The 22,931-nt window shown below is 42.3% G+C and overlaps 1 protein-coding gene across 2 annotated transcripts in view; it reads right to left on the reverse strand.

Annotated features, from left to right (window-relative positions):
* LOC122542489 (collagen and calcium-binding EGF domain-containing protein 1-like) overlaps window positions 1–22,931 on the reverse strand; it is a 158,159-nt gene that overhangs the window by 32,369 nt on the left and 102,859 nt on the right. For both annotated transcript variants that reach the window (XM_043680264.1, XM_043680263.1), the window contains 3 exons: window positions 9,230–9,364; window positions 4,869–5,006; window positions 1,633–1,739 (listed from right to left, as the gene is read on the reverse strand). In XM_043680264.1, coding sequence (XP_043536199.1) covers window positions 1,633–1,739; window positions 4,869–5,006; window positions 9,230–9,364 — 380 coding nt within the window. The remainder of the gene's footprint in view (window positions 1–1,632; window positions 1,740–4,868; window positions 5,007–9,229; window positions 9,365–22,931) is intronic.

Genomic DNA, 22,931 nt, shown 5'->3' on the forward strand with positions numbered 1-22,931 from the left:
TGATACTGCATCTGCCAAGCGTTTGCCCACTCACTCAGCTTATCCAAGTGGTCAACCCTGAAATCTCTCTGTTCTTCCCTTGTTTCACTTCGAGATCAGCAGGGGTTGAGAGGCTAGTACTCTCACCCCGAATTAGAGTCCAAACCTCACTCCAGAGCTTACAGCACAAGTCTAAGTTCATGCTAAGTTGCAGTACAGGGTGAGTGTAATCTTTGATATGAGATACCAAAGACAAATTCCAAGGGACTATTCTAAAGTCATCTTAGAATCAATCTGGCACCCTGAGACACATGAGGCAGATGAAATGCATCTTGCTGCAGTTTATCTTTCCTGGAGGAGGTCACCAGCTTGTCACCAACATCTGTAGTTTCAAGGGCTCTATTCTGCATCAAGCATGGTTGACCAACAGATTCTCCTACTCTCCCTGCCTGCCATAGGATGTACAGGTTCATAAACAACCTGATGGCTTATGAACTCACCTTTCTTTGCCGAAGAGTAGAACATCGAATATAGAACATTACAACCTTCCGCCCTCGATGTTGTGCTGCCCTGTGGAACCAATCGAATGCCCATCTAACCTACACTGTTCCATTCTTGTCCATATACCTCTCAAATGACAATTTAAATGCCCTTAAAGTTGAAGAGTCTACTACTGTAGCAGGCAGTGAGTTCCATGTCCCTACTGCTGTCTGAGTAAAGAAACCACCTGTAACATCTGTCCTATATCTATCACCCCTCAATTTAAAGCTATGTTCCCTTTGTGGTGCTGGAAAAGCACAGCCAGTCATGCAGCATCCTCGGATGCTGCCTGACCGGCTGTGCTTTTCCAACATCACACTGTTTGACTCTGATCTCCAGCATCTGCAGTCCTCACCTTCTCCTAGTTGATTATCACCTTTTTTTGCATCAAGTCCTGAGATTGAACTTCAACATAGAATTCCAACAGTGTGGAAGCAGGCCATTCGACAAGCACGTCCACTCTGACCCTCCGAAGAACATCCCACCCACACTCTCCACTACCCCCGCATTCCAATGGCTAACCTACCTAGCTTGCATGTACCTGGAAACAATGGGGCAATTTAACATGGCTAATCTATCCAATCTGCACATCTTGTGAGAGGAAACTGGCGGAAACCCATGCAGACACGGGGAGAATGTGCACATTCCACATGGACACTCGCCCGAGACTGGAGTCAAACCCGGGGTCCTGGCCCTGTGAGGCAGTAGTGCTAACCACTGAGCCACTGTACCACCCAAGCTTGAACCCAGAGCTTCTGGCTCAGAGACAGACACCAGCCACTGGATCATGAGAGGTCCAGATATTCCAAAGAAGAGTTGGGAGTTGTTTTTAGTGCCCTGACCAATACTTATCCCTCAGCGAATGAAGTAACACTTCAAGGTGTAAGTCACTGTTGTAACGTAGGAAGTATGGCTGCCAGCAATCTCCCACAGACAGAGATGTACTCATGACCAGATAATCTGTTTTTAATGATGAGGGACAAATGTTGGTCTGACACATTAATCTCACCAGTTGAGTTTCTGATGGAATTTGCTGCAATCAGTAAGCCTTTCACTGCCAGCATAACTGGCAGCATTTATATTGAGCACAGATCGGCAATTATATCACATTACCTTCTGCTTGAACTGTGCCAAAGTCTGCTTCATCTGCAGAAACTCTTCACAAGTGACCGAACAAGTGCCAGCACTCATCAGGTGATCGGATTTAATCGCACTGCTGTCTGAAAGAGGGAGGAACCGTGAATATCTTCTTTAGTTAATCACTTCATGACTCCAGTATTGAAGCTCTGAGATCTTTTAATCTGGAAAAGCAGCTGGAAATCTAGCTTAGCAATGTACTAACAAACAACACGGAAGAGAGGAATAGGAGTGTACAGGTTCCTTGGTCTTTATCCCATAATTTCTCTTCTGTATGCCACCCCTCACCATAATGACCCTCATCACCAGCCACGCTATCTGGGAGAAATGTCACAGTAACAAGGAAGTAAAGTGTGAGTTAACCTTAAATTGAACTGGGTGGCACGGTGACTCGGTGATTAGTACTACTGCCTCACAGCGCCAGGGACCTGGGTTTGATTCCACCCTTAGGGCGCTGCATGTGTGGAGTTTGTACATTCTCCCTGTGTCTGTGTGGGTTTCCTCCAGGTGCTCTGGTTTCCTCCCACAGTTCAAAGATGTACAGTTTAGGTGGAGTGGCCATGCGAAAGTGCCCATAATGTCCAGGAATGTGCAAGTTAGATGGATTAGCCATGAGAAATGCAGGGTTGTAGGGGGTGGGTCTGGGTGGGCTGTTCTTTGGAGGGTCAGTGGGGACTGGAAATAGCTGAATGGCCTGCTTTCACACTGTAGGAATTCTATGTAAGATGCTCTGTCCTTCCAAGATCATCGAGTTCAATGGTTGCATCACCTATGGTCATTAAGAGATGAATTATGAGTTAATGAGGGTGCTGTTTGATACAGTAGTTAGAAAATGCTTTAAAAATCCTGAGCTCCATATCATAAGGCCGGGAAGAGGCAATTCAGCCCCTCAAACCTGTTCGATCCTGACTGATTGTGACATAACTCAATCTACCCCACCTTGGTTCTACAACTATTAAGGTCCTTGCTGAACAAAACGACATCATTCTCAATATTGACATGGCTGTGACAATGGGCAAACGGAGGAGTAGGAGGCAGGAAACAGGGCTGTTGACAAACTTTTACTGAAGTCATGGGGATGAAGCTGCTGAAACCAAAAGAGAACTTGTTGCATCGATTTTTCACATTTTTGATTGCTCGGTTGAGTATGTGGCCAAGTCACATTGGATGGGGTCAATGATCCCTTGGAACTCAGGCTAGAATATCACAGTAACTGGCACACTGTGCCAATTCAGCATCTAAATGAATTGCCCAGGTAAATTTTGTTTTTAAGTTTTTACTCAATTAAAATTGATTTTTGTGAGAAAGTAAAAATGTCGAGTAACAACCACTACCAGTTTCTGATATTAAGATTTGAGAGACTTGACCTGTAAAAGGAGATAGAGCACCGCCTCTGGAGAAAGTAGAAATAGCAGGTGTTATCAAGGGAGGCAAAGAGAGTAGAATAGAAATGAGATCATGTTAAACTATGATGCATGACCGGTTAGATCTCACCTGGAGTATTATATCCAGTTTTGGGTGCTACTGTTTGGAAGGTTGTCCTGACGAGGGTGCAGAAGAGATTTAACTGAATAGAGAAGCTGGGATTATTCTCCTTGGAGAAGCTTAAGTGTGAATTATTGTGGGTGTTCAAAATAATGAGGGCTTTTGATAAGCTAACTAGGTTATGGCCCAGTGATAGTGACATTGCCTGTGAGCCAGAAAGCCTGGGTTCAAATCCCATTTGCTTCAGAGGTGCATCATAATGTGTATGAACAGGTTGATTAAAAATACGTGTATCTACACAGTCCATTTTAAAAAGTACAGGTCTCTTGTGGTAGTGTCAATATCTCTAGGTCAGGAGGCTTGAGTTCAGTTCCTGTACCAGCAGTGTGTCATAACTTATCTAACAAAACAAGATAGATTTAAAAATATCTACACGATAAATGGGGTGAAATTGTTTCCCCTGGCAAGAGAATTGGTTGGCAGAGAACATAGATTTAAAGTAATTGGAAAAAGAAGGGAAGATAAGAATTTTTTTTAAACATGACAACTTTACTTTTATGTTCTAGAATAAGTGATTAATGGTAACCTAGAAAAGGGAATTGGATACATACGTGGAGTGTGGGAGGTTGAGTGGTGACCTTATAGAGGTTTATAAAATAATAACAGGTAGAAATAGAGTGATTGGTCGATGTCTTTCCCCTGGGGTGGATGATTTCAAGACTAAGGGGCACATTTTTAAAGTGAGAGGAGAGAGGTTCAAAAAAGACATGAGGGGCAATGTTTTACACAGAGGGTGGCTCGTGTGTGGAATGAACTCCGAGGAAGTGGTGGATGTGGGTGCAATAACAACATTTAAAAGACATTTGGATAAGTACATGAACAGGAAAGGTTTGGAGGGATATCGGCCAGGAGCAGGCAGTTGGGACGAGTTCAGTTTGGGATTATTTTTGGCATGGACTGGTTGGACCGAGTGGTCTGTTTCCATGCTGTATGATACCATGACTCTACGAACAGGATAAAATTATCACTGGAAAAGATCAGGCGACTGGTATGTATTAGATAACTCCTTCAAAGAGCTGGCATATGCACCATGGACTGTGCTCTGCTTTCATTTATTGCAGCAATACCCATTGATTCAGTAACCTTAGTGCAGTACATTAGTATCTGCAAGCATGATCCTTTATTAGAGCTGAGAAAATTTGGAAAATCAACTTTCTCGTTGAACTTCTGAAATTGGTTGAACTTTATTTCTTAAAACTAAACAGACAAGCTTTAAGAATTAGAGAGGAAAATGATTTAGTTGCCAGTGTTAATGATTGGAAATTGAGCAGAATTCTTTCAGCATCCTCACAGTGCCAGAGACCTTTCGATTCCACACTCAGCCTGTGTGAAATTTGCACTTGTTCCCGTGTCCGTGTGGGTTTCGATCGGGTGCTCCGGTTTCTTCCCACAGTCCAAAGATGTGCAGGTTAGGTGGTTATGCTAAATTGTCCATTGTGTCTAGGGATATGCAGGCTAGGTGGATTAGCCATGGGAGGTGCAGACTACAGGAATAGGGTAGGGAGTGGATCTGAGTGGGATGGTTTTCAGAGGGTCGGTGTGGACTCAATGGGCTGCCAGGCCTGCTTTCACACTGTAGAGGTTCTATGATACTGTTCAATGATTCTTTGATTGATTGGATCTACATACAATATCCATCAATTAGAATAAAGAACCTTCTCTCTTACCATTAAAAGATCTGAGACAGGACTTGCCATCGGAACTCAAGTAAAATCCTTCTTGACACTCACAAATGAAGCTTCCGAGCGTGTTAATGCATTTGTGATCGCATAATGTGTCGTTATTGACTAAACATTCATCTATGTCTGTAGAGAACAGGAACAAGTCCATGTCACTGGTTTAAAATCAGAAGGCATTCACCAGCACTACAACAATGAATGATTAAGTGTGACATTATGTTCAAATGAATGCCTCAAGTTTTCATAGATTTGCACCAAAACCAGGAAGTGTAATAGCAAATGTAACGCTGAATGCATGCTACAAAAAGATTGAGGAACTTGAGACTGGAGAGACAGGTGCCAGTTCTTATATGGAAGTTAATTGGACCAGTGTCTGGCTACTAATTTTCGAGGTTTCACCGAACCATCTTTTCTTTCAAAAAACAAATTCCATGAGGAAGTCCAAACCTATTCATAAAATGTACCCTTTCTATAATCTGTTACCTGCATCCTACCTCACACCAAGTCCTGTTGACCCATTGCTCCTGTACTCACTGGTCTACATGGGCTGCTGCTTTGGCAATGCCTTGATTTTAAAAAGGCCTGAAGAAGGGCTTATGCCCGAAACGTCGATTCTCCTGTTCCCTGGATGCTGCCTGACCGGCTGCGCTTCTCCAGCAACACATTTTCAGCTTTAAAAATTCTAATCTTTGTTTTCAACTTTCTCCATGGCATCACTTCTCACCATCTCTATAATCCTTCCCAACTCTACAAGCATTTGAGATTTCTGCACATATCATATCCTGACCTCTTGCACATCCTTAATTTTCATTAAAGTGATGACTTAAGTGATGGCTGCTATATTATCATCTGTAGAATGATGTCTCATTAAGAGCTCGACATGTGAATCAGCCATGTAGCTGGATGGTATCATGTGACCAAATGCCACAAACTCTCTGCACCGTAGCAATCTAGGCACAGGATATGCCTGGAAATTTTTCTGTACTGTACATATTAATTTAGCTGTAACAAAACCCACCAGAAATCTTTAAATAAACAAAATGCATGTATCTCTTCTGTTACATTCAAATAACGTGAGATTTTTACTGTAGTGACCATGTCCTCAGCTGCCTGTGCCAAATGCTCTGATATCCCTTCCTAAATCCCTCCACTTTTTTCATCTCTCCTCCTTTAAGATACCCCTACAAGCTGTCCCTTTAACCAATTTTTTTGTCTTTTGTCTTGACATCTGCCTGTATGGTTCAATGACAATCGCATTCCTTTGATGTGCATGAACACTAATGGCAAAACATAAATGTTTATTATCATTGGTCTTTGAGACGGCTGCTTAACTAAGGATTAACAATAACTACTCTTGCTGAATTTGGTGTGCAAGGCACTATATATTTTTACTCATCAAAATAATAGCTATTTCAGGGACCAAGCAAGAACCCAAGCAAGCAAAAATCCATGACCAGTGACACGGAATTCCCTAGGTGAGTGATTTTTAAAAAATTAATGAATGGTTTTTTAAAAAATCACTCATGAGCTACGGGCATCACTGGCTAGGCCAGCATTTATTACCCATTCCTAATTGCCCAGAAGGCAGTAAAGTGTCCACCACATTGCTGTCGGTCTGAAGTCACACTAGGCCAGACCAGGTAAAGTCAACAGATTCCTTCCCTGAAGGATATTAGTGAACCAAATGAGTTTTTCCCAACAATTGGAAATAGTTTCATAGTTATGATTAAACTCTTAATTCCAGATTCTTCATTGAATTGAAATTCTATCATCTGTGGCGAGATTTGAATATGGACCCCGAGAACATTTAGATGAGTTTCTGAATTAACAGTCTATCGATAATACCACTAGACCATTGCCTCTCCAGCGAATGAATAGATATTTAACTTAGATTAGATTAGATTCCCTCCAGTGTGGAAACAAGCCCTTCGGCCCAACAAGCCTACACCGACCCTCCGAAAAGTAACCCACCCAGTCCCATTTCCCTCTGACTAATGTACCTAACACACTGGGCAATTTAGCATGACCAATTCACCTGACCTGCACATCTTTGGACTATGGGAGGAAACCAGAGCACCCGGAGGAAACCCACACAGACACGGGGAGAATGTGCAAACTCCACACAGACAGTCGCCCGAGGCTGGAATTGAACCCGGGACTCTGGTGCTGTGAGGCAGCAGTGCTAACCACTGAGCCACGTCCTTGACTCAAGCAACAAATGCAAGCACGAAAACAAAAATAAGGAAAGGTTGAGGCTGGCAGATAGTAGAGAATGGAGTCAATCAAATTATCTGGGTCATTGATATAAATTGTAAAAGATTGAAGTCACAGCACAGATCCTGTGTGGGACTTCACTTGCTGCATCCTGCCAATTAGGTAAGAACCGATTTATGCAACTCTGTTTTTGCCAGGTTGACAATTTTCGATCTATACTAACACATTACCCACTACATCATGCACTTTTACAATGACCTTCAATTTGGCATCTTTCAAAAATCGAAGTACATCTCCTCTTTATCTACACCACATGTTACCCCCTTCAAAGAAGTTTAATAAATTGGTTGAACATGATACCATGCTGACTCTTCCTGATTATATTGAGTTCTAAATGTGCAGCTATAATCGCTTTAATCATTGATTTGAACACCTTTCTCTTGAAAGGCTTCAAGCTGATTGGCCTATCGTCTCCTGTTATCTGTCTTCTTTGCTTCTTAATTAGCAGAATTAGTTTTGCTAATTTTCAGTCAGGCAATCTGGCAAATTAACACTAATTCATCTACTACCTCATTAGCAACCTCCTTTATGACCCGAGGACAAAGTCCATTAGAACCCAGAGACTTAAAAACCTGCAGCTCCATCAGTTTGCTTTGTGCCATTTCCCTAGTGACTGTAATTTCACTAAGTTGCTCTCTCTCTTCCACCTCCTGATTTACAGCTGTAACTGGAATGTATATTGTATCCTCTATAGTGAAGACAGAAGCAAAATATTTGTTCATTTTGTCATCAATTACCTTATTATCTACTATTAACTCTCCATTCTCATTCTGTAGAAGACCAACGTTCACATTATTTACCCTTTTTCTTTTCTAATACCTGTAAAATTCTTCTGTTTTTACATGCAAAGCTGGACTCCTCTCTGAGAAGCCATCTAAACTCGGAATATTAGCTTGCTTTCTCTGCATGGACGCTGCCTGACTCACTGTGATCTCCAACATTTTTTGTTTTCAGTGCATTCTTCTCATGCTTGAATTTCTTCTTCCTAATTAATCTTGTCATTCTCTGCTGTTCTTCATACTTGAGCCAATAATCTGACCTCCCACTCATCGATGCTCAGTTGTACATTTTTTTCTTTGAGTTTTGATGTTTACCTGAACTTCTCTAGTTAGTGGGTCCTCTCTTTAGAATTTTTCTTTATAGCAGGAAGATATTTATTCTGAAAGTATCCCCTCAAATGTCTGCCACTGCGTCTCTGTTGATCTATCCCCCAGTCTAGCACACTATCTTAGGTCATCTAGCTCAGCTTCATGCCAACAGAGTTACCTTTAAGGTTAAAATACTGATCTTAGACTTGATTTGGAGATGCCGGTGTTGGACTGGGATGCACAAAGTTAAAAATCACACAACACCAGGTTATAGTCCAACAGGTTTAATTGGAAGCACACTAGCTTTCGGAGCGACGCTCCTTCATCAGGTGATCAGACAATCACCTGATGAAAGAGCATCGCTCCGAAAGCTAGTGTGCTTCCAATTAAACCTGTTGGACTATAACCTGGTGTTGTGTGATTTTTGATCTTAGACTAGTCTTCTCCCTTTTTAAATTGGATGAAAACTTCAATGATATTATGGTTGCTGTGACCTAGGGGCATTTTGGCCTGGAGGTCATCAATTAATTCTGTCACATTACCAAGTCTAACACCATGTGCCCCGTAATTGGTTCAAGAATGTGCTGCTGTAAGGAACTATCTTGAAAGCAGTCTCCTCATCCAGGCGATTACTGTCAGTCTGATCTTTCCAGTATATACGTAGATTAAGAACATCCATGTTTATTACCACCACTACTCAATATTTCTTATTATGTACTGTCTCCCACATTGTGGCTACTGTTAAGGGGACTGCATGCTATTGCCATTAATGACTTCTTTCCCCTGTCTTTCCTAATCTCCATCCAAACTGATTCTATGCCTTGATTGACTAAACGGAGGGCCAAATGCACAGAGTCCTGTGCTTTACTCGAGCAGTTTTATGATAATATGTTGCATCTAAAGTAAGAAGAGTACAAATGGGTCACAGTATCCCAATGAAAAGACTGTAGATGAGCAATACGTTATTAATAAAATCCGCAATCTCACCTAAACAGTAGGGTGTCTGATGATTTCTGTGTCGCTCTCGGTCAAAGTGATATCCGGGGTAACATGTACACACAACTCGTCCAAAATTATCAGTGCATTGCTGTTCACAAGGTGAGCCAGCACAGACATCAGTATCTGGAGATAAAGGAGATGCCAAGTCAACAATGCAAGGTCTTTGTTACTTCATCAATGTTTTGTCAATAAAGTCAAATTATGCCAACATGTTGCATTTTGCATCAAGGCATCTCAGTGTATATAAAGCACAATCTGAGATAGCAGCAGAGCAGAGTGGATAAATCTAATGGTCATGGTGGAATCAAGTTTGGGTTTTGAATGTGTATGGACTAGAGAATGAAAGATGAAGGGAGATTCTTGAAGTTCCGAGAGCATGTTGGAATATAAGATGACCACTACCATTGCCATTTTAAAGAGGGAGGCAATATGGAACTTGGGAGCTTGGGAGAATCAAGCAAATGTGGAATTTGCTACCAGATGGTGTATTCTGGTGATTAGCATAGATGTGCTTGAAGAAAACTTCGATAAAAAAATAGGGTATGCTGATGGGTATAGGTTAGATGAAGAAATGCGGGTTGAAGCTCACACAGACCTGTTTGGTGTAATGACCTGTTTCTGTCCTGCAAACACTGAAAGAGGAGTAATTTTGTTCTTTACACTTTCATGAGCTATGGCTAACACCAGCATATATTGCCCTGAACTGAATGTGTAGTTAACAGTCAACCATGTGACTGTGGTTCTTGAGTCACATGTTGGCAGACTTTCTTCCTGAAAGAACAGTTGGAAAACAGATGGATTTTTAACAATCAACAGTATTTGCCTTAGTCAAATTATTCACTTCAATTTCACCAACTACCACGATGTGAACTCATGACCCCAAAGCTTTAGCCTGGAGCTCTGGCTTGCTTATGCAGTAACATTACCATTATCACCATAAAGACAAGAAAAGCTTAATTTGCCAGAGAACAAGTTGGATTCCAGCAATTGACAAACGAAGCAGAAGCTGTTCTGATAGCACCTCCCAGGGGAATCGGTGTCATGAACATTGTTGCCCCTGTGAGGAACTCCCAAAAACTGTGATCAGGTTGTGATAATTGTCCTATTTTTGAAGCAGCCATGAAACTATATTCATTGGTCAAACCATTCATCAGAACTGAAATACAAGTTAGAAAGCCAGTCAATCAGACAAGTCTGAACAGAACACTCATTTAAAAAAAAAGAATAGAACATCTTATGAGTTCACTACTAAGTTGCTGCATCTTTTTTTGAGTGATCTCCATTGTGTTCTTAAATGTCCTTCGTCCATCTCCAGGCTGTTAGAGAACAGCCTGACAGAACTGCAACACGCTAAGTGAGCTTGCTCTTACATTAACCCTTACATTTATATGATCTTATCCATTTCTCGACTGAGTACCCCTAACAAAAATCTCCTATTAGTCAATTACTTTGACAAAGGAATTTTTTTCTGGTCAACTGTTCTTCACAGAAAGGTAGAAAGGACTTGAATTTGATTTAACGATGTCAGGACTTTTCAAAATCTTCTGCAATTAACAAGCACTTTCAAAATGTGTCCGCTGTTGCAATGAAGAGAATGTGGCAGACAAATTGCTCACAGCAAGATCCTCTATAGACGAACGTGATAAATAACCAGGTGATCTCACTTGATAATGTTAGTGAAGAGAGAAATAATGGCAGAAACTCAGTTGCTCTTCTTCAAATCAGCCTCCACCAGTGGGTCTTGATTTAACATGACATGTGCAGAGCAGCAGTTATTCAGCTCTGCCTTGGAGTATCAAGCTGGATCCCATTGATCTCCCACTGACGTTTCAAACCCACAACCTTCATGATACCTTCACCCAAGCCACTGCCAGCAAAGGGAACAGAGCCAAAGGTTCACTTCATCAAGGAACATCAATTGAAATATTAATAGGGATTTGGATTTTGCTCCCAAGTCGCAATCAAGTCCTGTGGCATTGCAACTGTGGTGCAGATGAGCCAATATTTTTAAAATTTCTTTGCTGTGTATGGTGCTACACATGTACAAAACCTGTCCAATCATTCATTGGGATGTGAGCCAGCATTTATTACCTGTCTTTAGTTGCCCTTTAGGAGCTGGTAGTGAGGTGCCATCTTGAACTGCTGCAGTCATGTGCTGTAGGTTGACCCACAATGCCATTAGGGAGAGAGTTTCAGGATTTTGACACAGTGACACTGAAGGAACGGTGATATATTTCCAAGTCAGAACGGTGAGTGACTTGGAGGGGACTTTGGAGGAGGTGGTGCTCCCATGTATCTGCTGCCTTTGTCCTTCTAGGTGGTGCTGGTCATGGGTTTGGAAGCAGTTATCCTCAGGACAAAGCTGTCTCTTGTGCCTATATTGATTGGTAATCTGGTTCAGATTGGGTAAGTGTAAATGGCGAGATGGATTGGACGTGAACAAGGCCCTTCTATCACCACAGTATCCACCTACTTAGCAGCTCAGTTGGGAATTAATGGAATTCACCACACACAAGTGGTTTCGACCACTCCCGTGGCTCAAGCATGCAAGTGTTGAGGTGTTAAGTGAGTCCTCACACACAGCCCGGCTGCCGGATTGTTTGGATTTACTAAAATAAAGTTTACAGCTGGCAGTAAGACGACAGAATGGGTTTACATTTCATGCAATCTAGAAGAAACAAGAGGGGAGGAGAGGAGGCGAAAGATAATTAGGTCTACAATATGTCAACACTGACGAATCCTTGCCTTTACCTATTAACAATGTAAACTGCTGTATTATGCAATCATTTAATTGCATGACAGGCCCAGGAAGCCAGCTTGAAGTTTCACACGCTAATGTGCCTTCTGGCCGAATACAAGTTGATGGAACGCTTCCAGTATACTGCTGGAAACAAGGATATCCAGTTTATCAAACAGCATTTTCCATTCATGAACTGTCATAAATTATCTGCTGTTTTGTACAGCTCTCATTTCAACTTCTGCCTCATCGTCGTGACCTCTTTCCATTCTGGTTTTACTCTCGTCATGATAGCTTCCCTCTGCTTTTATCCGCAATCTTCTTTCCCCCTTGTTTGTGAGCAGACTTTTTCTCAAGGGGTGAGGGAGGGGAGCTTGATGACTGGGCTTGGTGGATGAGAACTTTGCGGGAAAGCTGCTTTGGTTCTTAGAAGGATACAACAAGCTAAAACTTCCTCAGGCCCTGAGCAAAAGGCCTTGGGGGTGGCAAAGTGGCTCAGTGGTTAACACTGCTGCCTCACAGCGCCAGGGACCCGGGTTCGATTCCAACCTTGGGCGACTCTCTGTGTGGAGTTTGCACATTCTCCCCATGTCTGCATGGGTTTCCTCAGGGTGCACCTGTTTCCTCCCACAATCCAAAGATGTACAGGTTAAGTGAACTGGCCATGCTAAATTGCCCATAGTGTTCAGGGATGTGTAGGTTAGGTGCATTAGTCAGGGATAAATGTAGGGGAATGGGTTTGGGTGGGATACTCTTTGGAGGGTTGGTGTGGACTTGTTGGGCTGAAGGGCCTGTTTCCACACTGTAGTGATTCAATTCTATGATTCAAAATGGGCAATTGCGAGTCACTCAGGAAAATGTAACGAGAATGGAAAATGAAATTGTCATTGTCAAGAAGAAAAGTCCGATTTTCCATCCCACGGATTTAACAGCTGGATAAGAGTCTTGCTCATGAGCAGTAGGGAGGCCTATTAACATCTCATTGACACCTAACCTCATCTCATCAATATTCAGTCTGCTGTTTTACAAGGTACCAGTGAGAAACTAGACAGCGCCAGTTTCCAATATGAAAGTTAAAGTTGGGTGCGTGGTAGCTCAGCTCACCCTCTGTCTTCTCCATCCCTCCACCTCAGCCAGAATTCTCCAGCACCTCATGGCACACTTGGTGGGCACTGACTGTCTGCACTCTCCATCACCAGGACTTGGTGTTGGCAAAGCATTACCTCATTGTGGCACATTTCCGCCCAACTATGAGATAGAGTCATAGAGATGTACAGCATGGAAACAGACCCTTCGGTCCAACTTGTCCATGCCGACCAGATATCCCAACCAGACTTTCAATTCATTCAGAAATGTGTTCTTTGTTCCGAATATTGGTGATATTAAACTCCAACATTAACTCTATTTCGCTCCCAACAGATGCTGTCAGCAATGAGTCGTCAAGTCATACAGCATGGAAACAGACCCTTCGATCTAACTCGTCAACACTGACCATGTTCCCAAACTAAACTCGTCCCACCTGCCTGCATTTGGCTGATATCCCTCCAAACCTTTCCTATTCATGTACTTATCCAAATGTCTTTTAAATATTGTAACTGTATCCACCACTTCCTGAGGAAGTTCATTCTACACACTAACTACTCACTGTATAAAATGTAGCCCCTCATGACCTTTTTAAATCTCTCACCTTAAAAATGCCCTAGTTTTGAACTCCCCCTCTTTAGGGTAAAAATGTTTGCCATTCACCTTATCAATGCCACTAATGATTTTATAAATCTCTATAAGGTCACCCCTCAACCTCCTACACTCCAGTGAATACAGTCCCAGCCTAGCCAGCCAATTTTTATAACTCAAGCCCTCTATTCTTGGCAACATCCTGATCTTTTCTGAACTCTCTCCAATTTAATAATTTTCTTCCTATAACAAAGTGACCAGAACGGCACACAGTACTCCACAAAAGGCCTCACAAATATCCTGTACAAGCTCATCATGATCTCCCACCTCCTATGCTCAAAGGTCTGAGAAATGAAGGCAAACATGCTAAGTGCCTTCTTAGTTGAAACTTTATTGCTGGAACAGCACAGCAGGTCAGGCAGCATCTAGGGAACAGGAGATTCGACGTTTCGGGCACAGGCCCTTCTTCAGGAATGGAGTGCCTTCTTAACCATCCTGTCACACAAATTTCTAAGGATGGTGTACCTACCTAAACCTCGAGATCTCTCCCTTCTACAACACCACCCAGGGCCCTACCATTAATGGTTTTAGTCTTGCCCTTGCTTGTTTTACCAAAATGCAATACCTTGCATTTGTCCAAATTAAACTCCATCCGCCACTCCCATTGACCCAATTGATTAAGACCTCTTTGTAATCTTAGATAACCTTCCCTGTCCGCTATCCCACCAATCTTGGTGTCATCCACAAAATAACCAACCATGCCTCTTATATTTTCATGAAAATTGTTTATATAAATGATAAACAAAAGTGGACTCAGTACTGATCCCTGTGGAACACTGTGGAACACCTCCAGTCCAAAAACAAAACCCTGCACTACCACCCTCTGTCTCCTACCGTTAAATGAATGTTGAATCCAGCTGACAAGGTCTTCCTGAATTCCATGTGCCCTAACTTTACTAATTAGTCTACCATGCGGAATCTTATCCAAGGGCTTTACTAAAGTCCAAGTAAACAATATCAACCACTCAGCCCTCATCAATCGTTTTGGTTACTTCTGCAGAAAACTCAATCAACTTAGTAAAACATGATTTCCCTCGCACAAAAGCCATGCTGACTATCCCTAATCATTCCTTGCCTCCCAAAATGCATGTAAGTTCTACCTTTCAGAATCACCTCGAACAACTTACCCACTATTGATGTGAGACTCACAGATCTATAGTTCCCAGGCACCTCCTTACATTCCTCCTTAAACAAAGGTACAACATTAGCCACCCTCCAGTCTTCTGGCTCCTCTTGGTCATAGATGATATGAATATCTCTGCTAGGGGTCATGTAATTTCCTCCTTAACTTTCCACAATGTCCTGGGAAATACTTGACCAGTCCTGGATATTTATCCATCTTTTTAAGACCTCCAGCACTTCCTCTTCTGTAATGTGAACTGTTCTCAAAGCAACAATATTTATCTCTCTGAGTTCTCTAGCCTCCTTTCCTTTCTCCACAGTAAAAACCTACAGTAAAAAAGATGTGCTGAGTTTCTCCAGCATTTTCTATTTTTATTTAATATACCAGCAATGCATTATTTTGATTTTAATGTAATGCCATAATGTAATCCCACCCTAATACCATAATCCTACATTTCCCATGGCTAATCCATATAGCCTACACATCCCTGGACATTATGGGTAATTAAGCATGGCTAATCCACCTTTTACTTTGCAATGTAATTGAATTATTTTCCAGTTCAACAGTTCAATCTGGCTGCAGAGGCCAAGTCATTGAGTGAGTTTAAGACAGAGATACACAGTTTCTTGATAAGTAAGGGGTCAAGGGTTCCAGGGAGAAGGCAGGAGAATGGTGGGAGACAAAAAAACTGCAGATGCTGGAATCCAAAGTAGGCAGGCAGGAGGCTGGAATGGCACAGCAAGCCAGGCAGCATCAGGAGGTGTCAAGTTAATGTTCCTGAAGAAGGGTTATGCCCAAAACGTTGACTTCTCTACCTCCTGATGCTGCCTGGCTTGCTGTGTTCCTCCAGCTTCCTGCCTATGACTGAATGATGGAGCAGATTGGATGGGCTGAATGGTCTAATTCTACTCTGATATCTTATGTTCTTATGGTCTAAGCATGTTTAATAGCCTTCTCAACTTGTCTTCCAAGACTTGAGTACCAATTCCCAAACCTTTGGTTCTTTGAACCATTAAAGCCAATGGTTCTCAATATTCCTCATCCATGGAACACTTAGGTGGAGCAAAAAGATGTTGCAGACTACAACCAGTTTTACTTCAGGCTTTTTTGTTCACCAGCACAAAAATACTCCGAAGAGTGAACACGGAGAATGGTGCTCCTTTTGATGAGACAACGGTGAGTTCATGTCTGGCTCCAAGTGGGAGAGAGAAACAGAGCTAACGTTTTGAGTCTTCGTCAGACTTGAGTTTCAGTCTCATGTTGGCCCCACAGGTGTTGAAAATACCATCACGGCGTTGAACGTGGAAACAGTAACAGAAATATGGAACTTGAAACATTGTCGTTCTTGCTTTCACCTCCAGCCAGTTGGACCATGAGCTCAGAAGCTGGTCCGCTTGTGTGACATAAAGCCAGCTGTGGAGATGAGATTCTGTCCTGGCAAGGTGTTTGTGCATCAGTGACATACATTTCGGTCCAGACCACAGACCGAAAGAAAAACTCTTGGGGACCACCAATGGACCACACTTTTGAGAACCACAATGTAGAAAGACTGAAGTCACACATAGATCAGACCAAGTAAGGGTGGCAGATTTCCTACTCTAATGGGCATTGGTGAATCAGATTTTTTTTACAACAATCAATGATGGTCATAATGACTGAGACTAGCTTTCATTTTCAGATTTATTGGGTGAGTTTGAATTCTACCTGCTGTTCATAGGAGTAGCCCAGGCACTTGGATTACTCATCCAGTGGTGTGATTACTGCACTACCATCTCTCCTGCTTCCTGCATTAACGCTTCCTACATTACAATGCTGATTACACTTTGAAAGGCCTTTATTATTGTGTATTGCTTTAAGGCATCAAGAAAGGCAAGAATGTCTTTATTCCTTCAACCTAACACACCATTCTTGCTCACAACTCTTATCGGTCATAAAAAGACAGTCAGACCATTTTGGGATTGTTAAGCTCTCCCTTCCCTAGAGGTTCCAAGAATGAATGATGTCTCCTGTTAGAGCCATCGAATTCCTCGAAGGCAAATAGATGCCATTCAGCCCATCAAGACTGTACTGACCATTCAAAGAGTATCCCATTCCCCCACCCTAGTGCCCTAATTGTGCATTTCCCATGGCTAATCCATATAGCCTGCATGTCCTTGGATATTATGGGCAATTAAAAATGGCAAATCCACCTAACCTGCACATCTTTGAACTGGAGAGCAGTCCTCAAGCAGATTCATGGTAGGTTGGGAGAAGGGGTTCTTTGTATGTTTATTTAAAACTTCCTTGGATACTTTCATTTCTTAGTTGTGAACCTACTGGGGTGGGAGAAAAAGACCAAATGGATGTTTCATTGATTGGAGCCATGACCAGGTAAGGATTACATGCAAGCAGACTAGGCTACACAAAACTGTGCTAAGGGGGTTGCTGTTCCACACTACAATTCAAGTACAAATGTGCTGTTTTTGGAACACTTCAGCTTCATTCAGAAGCACAGCAATTAAGAAAAAAAGGTGGTTTCCAGTTATTGCAAGTCCACAATAACAACATCCACTTGCAATTAGATACCAGCTTTAATAGTCTAACAGTCATACTATAAATGTATGCAATAAATGTGGAAGGAAATGGTTCTAGCAGGGAGTAATATCTCATAAGTATCCAGTTTCTGCTCTCAAATCTCATTGTTACTGCCTCGTTTTGTATTTCATTCATTGGTGTTGTGTTCCCATAGCATTAGGCTGTCTGCAAAGTGGTACAGTACCACCCTGCCAATTCCCCATGGGAAGAGAACTGTCATCTCTGTTAGCTCAGCTTGTGGCTCGTCACTCTACCGTCTGGAATAGAGTAAATTGCATTTGCTAGAATAAAAGACTGGCTTTAAATAGCACCCTTTCTAACCATCGGACATCTCAAAGTGCTTTACTGTACTTTAGTTAAGTCCTTTCAAAATGTAATCATTCTTGCAATGAAAGAAATGCAGCACTCAGTTTACACACAGCAAACTTCCACACACAGCAATGTGATAACCTGTTATTTGTGATATTTTGTAAAGAATAATTCTTTGATCAGAACGCTGTGGACTATTCCTGCTGTAGTTCTATCCAATGCTACAGGATCTCTTACATTGACTTGTGTAGTTGAGATCTCGGTTTAATGTTTCTTGCAAAAGGTACCTCCTTTCAACACTCCCTCAGTACTGAACCTCCAACAGTGCGGCTCTCCCTCGATACTGCACTGAGTGTCAGTTGGGCAGAAGATGCAAAAAACACAGACCAACAGATTCAAGAACAGCTTTTTCCCCACTGTTATTAGACTGCTGAATGGACCTTTTAAATTTAAAATTTAAATGTTGACCTCACTCTGTGCACTTTCTCTGCATCTGTCACGTTGTATTCCTCGCTCTGTTCTATTACCCGAATGCACTTGTATGGGATGATCTACCATACTGCACGTAAAACAGAACTTTTCAATGTACTTCGTTACATGTGACAATAATAAATCAAATCAAAAAGTTTGTCTGGCATTGGACTTGAATGCGAACTGAGCCACAGCTGATACTACAAGTGAGGAATGGACTTGTCTTGAGTCCCAGCTGTTTGAGAGCTAACTAAGTACTTTTGGAGTACAAACACCACTACAGTATACTGAACAATTCGTAAGGCTTCAGGAACAGCATTGAGAGAACTAACCATGCGATCTGACAATCTTGAATGAATGTGGGTCAAGAGATACCAGTAACTCTGCCCAATTAAAGAGGTTAAAAGCGGGGTGGGAGGAGTCTTTGATGATGATGTTGGCCACCTTTCCGAGGCAACAAGAAATATAGGCGGAGTCAATGGGTGGGAGGTTCTTGGCTGATGGACTGGGCTGTGTTCACAACTCTGTAGCTTCTTCTGGTCCTGGGCAGAACAGTTGTGGAAACTGGGGTATGGAAATACAGCAATAATCAAATCAAATCAAATCAAATCAAAATCAATTCATTAAATTGTGACAGTGGCTCCAAGTAACATAACAAAGTGTTCCATCTTGGATCTCTCGCATTGCTGAGTTAGAACACTGTAAGTCTTCAATCCAGAAGGACTGCGGTGCTCTGCATTGAAGACTTGCAGTATTCTGACTCACAAATGCGAGAACTCCAAGATGTAACGCTTTCTCACATAACTTGAAGCTACTGTCACAACTTCATGATTTGATTTGATTTATTATTGTCACATGTACCTAGGCATAGTGAAAAGTTTTGTTTTGTGTGCAGTATAGGCAGATCATACCATACAAAGCTCATTCGATGATAGGACAGGGTGACGAATACAATGCTATGGCTGCAGAGATGGTGTGCAAAAGGCAAGATCAACATCAGATTTGAAATTTGAGAGGTCCATTTAGAAGTCTAATGACAGAAGGGAAGAAGCTGTTTTTGAACCTGTTGGTATGTGTGTTTAAGCTTTTATATCTTCTGCCCAATGAAAGAGGTTATAAGCGAGGTGGGACTGTTCTCATATGATGCTGGCTGCTTTCTAAGGCAATGAGAAGTGTAGATGAAGTCAATGGGTGGGAGGTTGGCTTGGCTTATGGACTGGGCCGTGTTCACAACTCTGTAGCTTCTTACAGTCCTGGGCAGAAAAGTTGTGGCAACTGTGCATGGAAATGTAGCAATACCAGCTTTTTTTTTAAAAGTACTACTTTCAAATAAAGTAAAACTTACCAAGGTGCATCACAAGAACATAATCCAACAAAACTTGAGACAAAGTCATATGTGGAGACATTAAATCAGATGACCTGAAACTTAGTCAAAGAGTTAGGCTTCAAAGAGTATTTCAAAGAAAAGATTGGGAGAGAGGTGAAGAGGTTTACAAAACTTATATTTATTTAGTGCCTTTGGCATTATGAAACATCCCAAAGCTCTTCCCAGGAACACTATGAAACATAGCATGATACTTAGCTACATGCAGTGATATTAGGTCAGGTGAGCAAACGCTTGGTGGTCAAAGAAGTCAGTTTGAAAGAGTGTCTTCAAGGAAGAAGGTGAGTTGGAGAGATGGAGAGTTGTAAGGAAGGAATTGCAAAGACTCCTGAAGGCATGGCCACCAATGTTGGAGTGATAAAGATGGGAGATGTTCAGGAGGCATGAGTTGGAGGAGTGCAGGGAGCACGGAGGGGTGTCGAGCTGTAGGAGGTTATAGTGACAGGTGGGGCAAGACCACCATAAAGGATGAGAACTTTAAAATCATGACGATGCAGAGAACATTCCCAGTTGCAGCCATCAGTCATTTTAAACCTTTTGGACAAGGTAAAGGTCAAGTGCAAGTAACTTCACAATAATGAGTCGGCATTATTCTTTTGTCAATGTAATTATTGTGCAACCTAATCAAAAAATCTAAATAAACCCAAATCACTTCCTTAAGGACTGAAGTGTTAACGTCATATAAAGGTGCTGGCAGAAAATCCAGGCAGTTTTGAAAATGCAGACAAATGATGATGTAGGTGTTAGATCTATCACCGACATCATAATTTATTGTAACTTTGCTAACAGGTATTCCTTTGTGCAATAAACAGTCTTCTGTAATCTCGCCCCCGTTTGAGAGTGATTTATTTCCTCCTTGACCTTTTAAGATTTTCATTGTCACATCTATTTAAAAAAGTCCAACACCTGCCTCAAACAATAGCTTTCCAGTTTACTGCTTTGTGGGGGCAGATTGATAAGCAAAACACAAATACATCTGGTTCAGACACCTTCTCATTCACTGAGTTTCATTACTTCCAACAACAATTACGTCAGTAATGATAAAGATGATAAGGGAAAGATGGTGTACGTGCATGTGAATGTGTGTGTGAGACTGTGTTACAGGCTGGGTTTGTGTACACCCCACCATGTGCAAATGACTGGGCGTACATGTGTATGTATGTGCATGTGACTGACAGAGATTGGTATGAGTGTGCATGTATGTGTGACTGCATGTGTATATAAGTGAATGTGTGAGAGATAGATTGTGTGCATGTGACCGTGTGAGAGAGAGTGTGTGCGTCTGTATTGTGTGTTTGTGTACGAATGTGACTATGAGAGAGAGACTGTGTAATGCATGTGTGAGTATGATGTGAGAGAGACTGTATGTGTGCATGCATGAGTGTGACTGTGTGCATGTGTAAGTGTGTCTGTGTGAGAGATAGTGTGCAGGTGTGAGTATGACTGTGTGAGATAGAGAGAGAGAGACAATGTGCATGCATGAGTATGACTGTGTGCAGGTGTGAGTATGACTGTGTGTGTGAGAGAGATCGTGAGCATCAGTATGACTGTGTGAGATAGAGACCATGTGCATCTGTGAGTGTGACTGTGTATATGAGACTGTATTCTTGTTTGTATGTGATTCTGAGATAGAGATATAGAGAGAGAGAGACGATGTGTGTGTCTGTATTGTGTGTGAGTGTAACAGTGTGTGTGAGAGAGAGATTGTGCATGTATCAGTGTGACTGTACGAGACAAGAAGAGTGTGTGTGTGCATGTGTAAGTGTGCCTGTGAGAGAGGAAGAGACTCTGTGATTGTATATGACTGTGACAGAGAGGAAGAGGGAGAGACTGGGTGTGTATGTGTGTGTGACTATTTACCTCAATAAAAATAAATCCTACATATTACTCCAGTTAGCCAAACTGACATTGAAATGAATGAAGAAGCAAAAGCAAAATGATTCACTCATATTCCCATTTCACTGTATTCAAACTCAAAATTTAACAAGGTGCCAAAGTGTGCAAATTACATTGTTACACAACTCCATTGCAGCATCTAGACAGAGTCCTTCAGAGTCCACAGGTCTGAGTTCAATATAGCCCAACCGAGGGGATGAATGAATTGGGCATGGGTTCACACTCCAGCTGCTTTCCTACTCATTTCAACCAGGAACATCTCGGGTCCTAGGAATTGGGCTGGAACCTCCTCCATAGGTTGAAATTATGGTCTGACAATGTCATGGCATGTCAATGAAATTTTTATTTGAAATCATGCAGCTAGGCTACATTCAGTCAAATGTTCCTTCCATGGTCCCCACTCCCCAACCACTCCTACCTCCTTCATTCCAAGCGGTCTGTAGATTTTGTGATGTAGCAACTTTTAAAAAATAAACACTTCCATCGAATGTGGGCATCACTGGGTTGTGCTAACATTTATTGCCCATCATTGAGAACGTGTTGCCTTCTTAAACATTTGTGTGTGTTTATTGTGATATCTGCAATGCTGCTGAGAAGGCAGTTCCAGGATTTTGGCCCAGTGGCAGTGAAGGAACAGCAGTGTATTTCCATTTCAGGATGGTGTGTGACTTAGAGGGAAACTTGCACACGACGGTGCTCCCATGTATCTGCGCTTTCTATGGGTAAGAGGTCACAGGTTTGGAAGGTGCACTTTGCAGAATGTTACACACTGCTGCCACTGTGCATTTCTAATTAAGTGAAAGTTTAAGTTGTTGGATGGGTTGCTGATTAAGAGGCTCATTGGTTAGCACTGCTGCTTCACAGCGCCAGGGACCCGGGTTCGATTCCAACCTCACATGACTGTCTGTGTGGAGTTTGCACATTCTCCCTCTGCCTGGGTGGGTTTCTTCTGGGTGCTCCAGTTTCCTCCCACAGTCCAAAGATCTGCAGATCAGGTGGATTGGCCACGCTATATTGGCCATTGTGTGCAGGCTAGGTGGATTAACCATGGAAATGCAGGGATAAGGTCTGGGTGGGATGCTCCTTGGAGGGTCATATGGACTCGATGGGCTAAATGGCCTGCTTCCACACTGTAGGGATTCTATGAAGCAGCTGCTCAGGGTGTAGGTTTGCTCGCTGAGCTGTAGGTTTGATATCCAGACATTTCACTACCTGGCTCGGTAACATCATCAGTGGTGACCTCCAAGTGAAGCGAAGCTGTTGTCTCCTGCTTTCTATTTATATGTTTGTCCTGGATGGGGTTCCTGGGGTTTGTGGTGATGTCATTTCCTGTTCGTTTTCTGAGGGGTTGATAGATGGTATCTCGATCTATGTGTTTGTTTATGGCATTGTGGTTGGAGTGCCAGGCCTCTAGGAATTCTCTGGCATGTCTTTGCTTAGCCTGTCCCAGGATAGATGCGTT

This window comes from Chiloscyllium plagiosum, chromosome 40, assembly GCF_004010195.1.
Source record: "Chiloscyllium plagiosum isolate BGI_BamShark_2017 chromosome 40, ASM401019v2, whole genome shotgun sequence".
NCBI lineage: Eukaryota > Metazoa > Chordata > Chondrichthyes > Orectolobiformes > Hemiscylliidae > Chiloscyllium > Chiloscyllium plagiosum.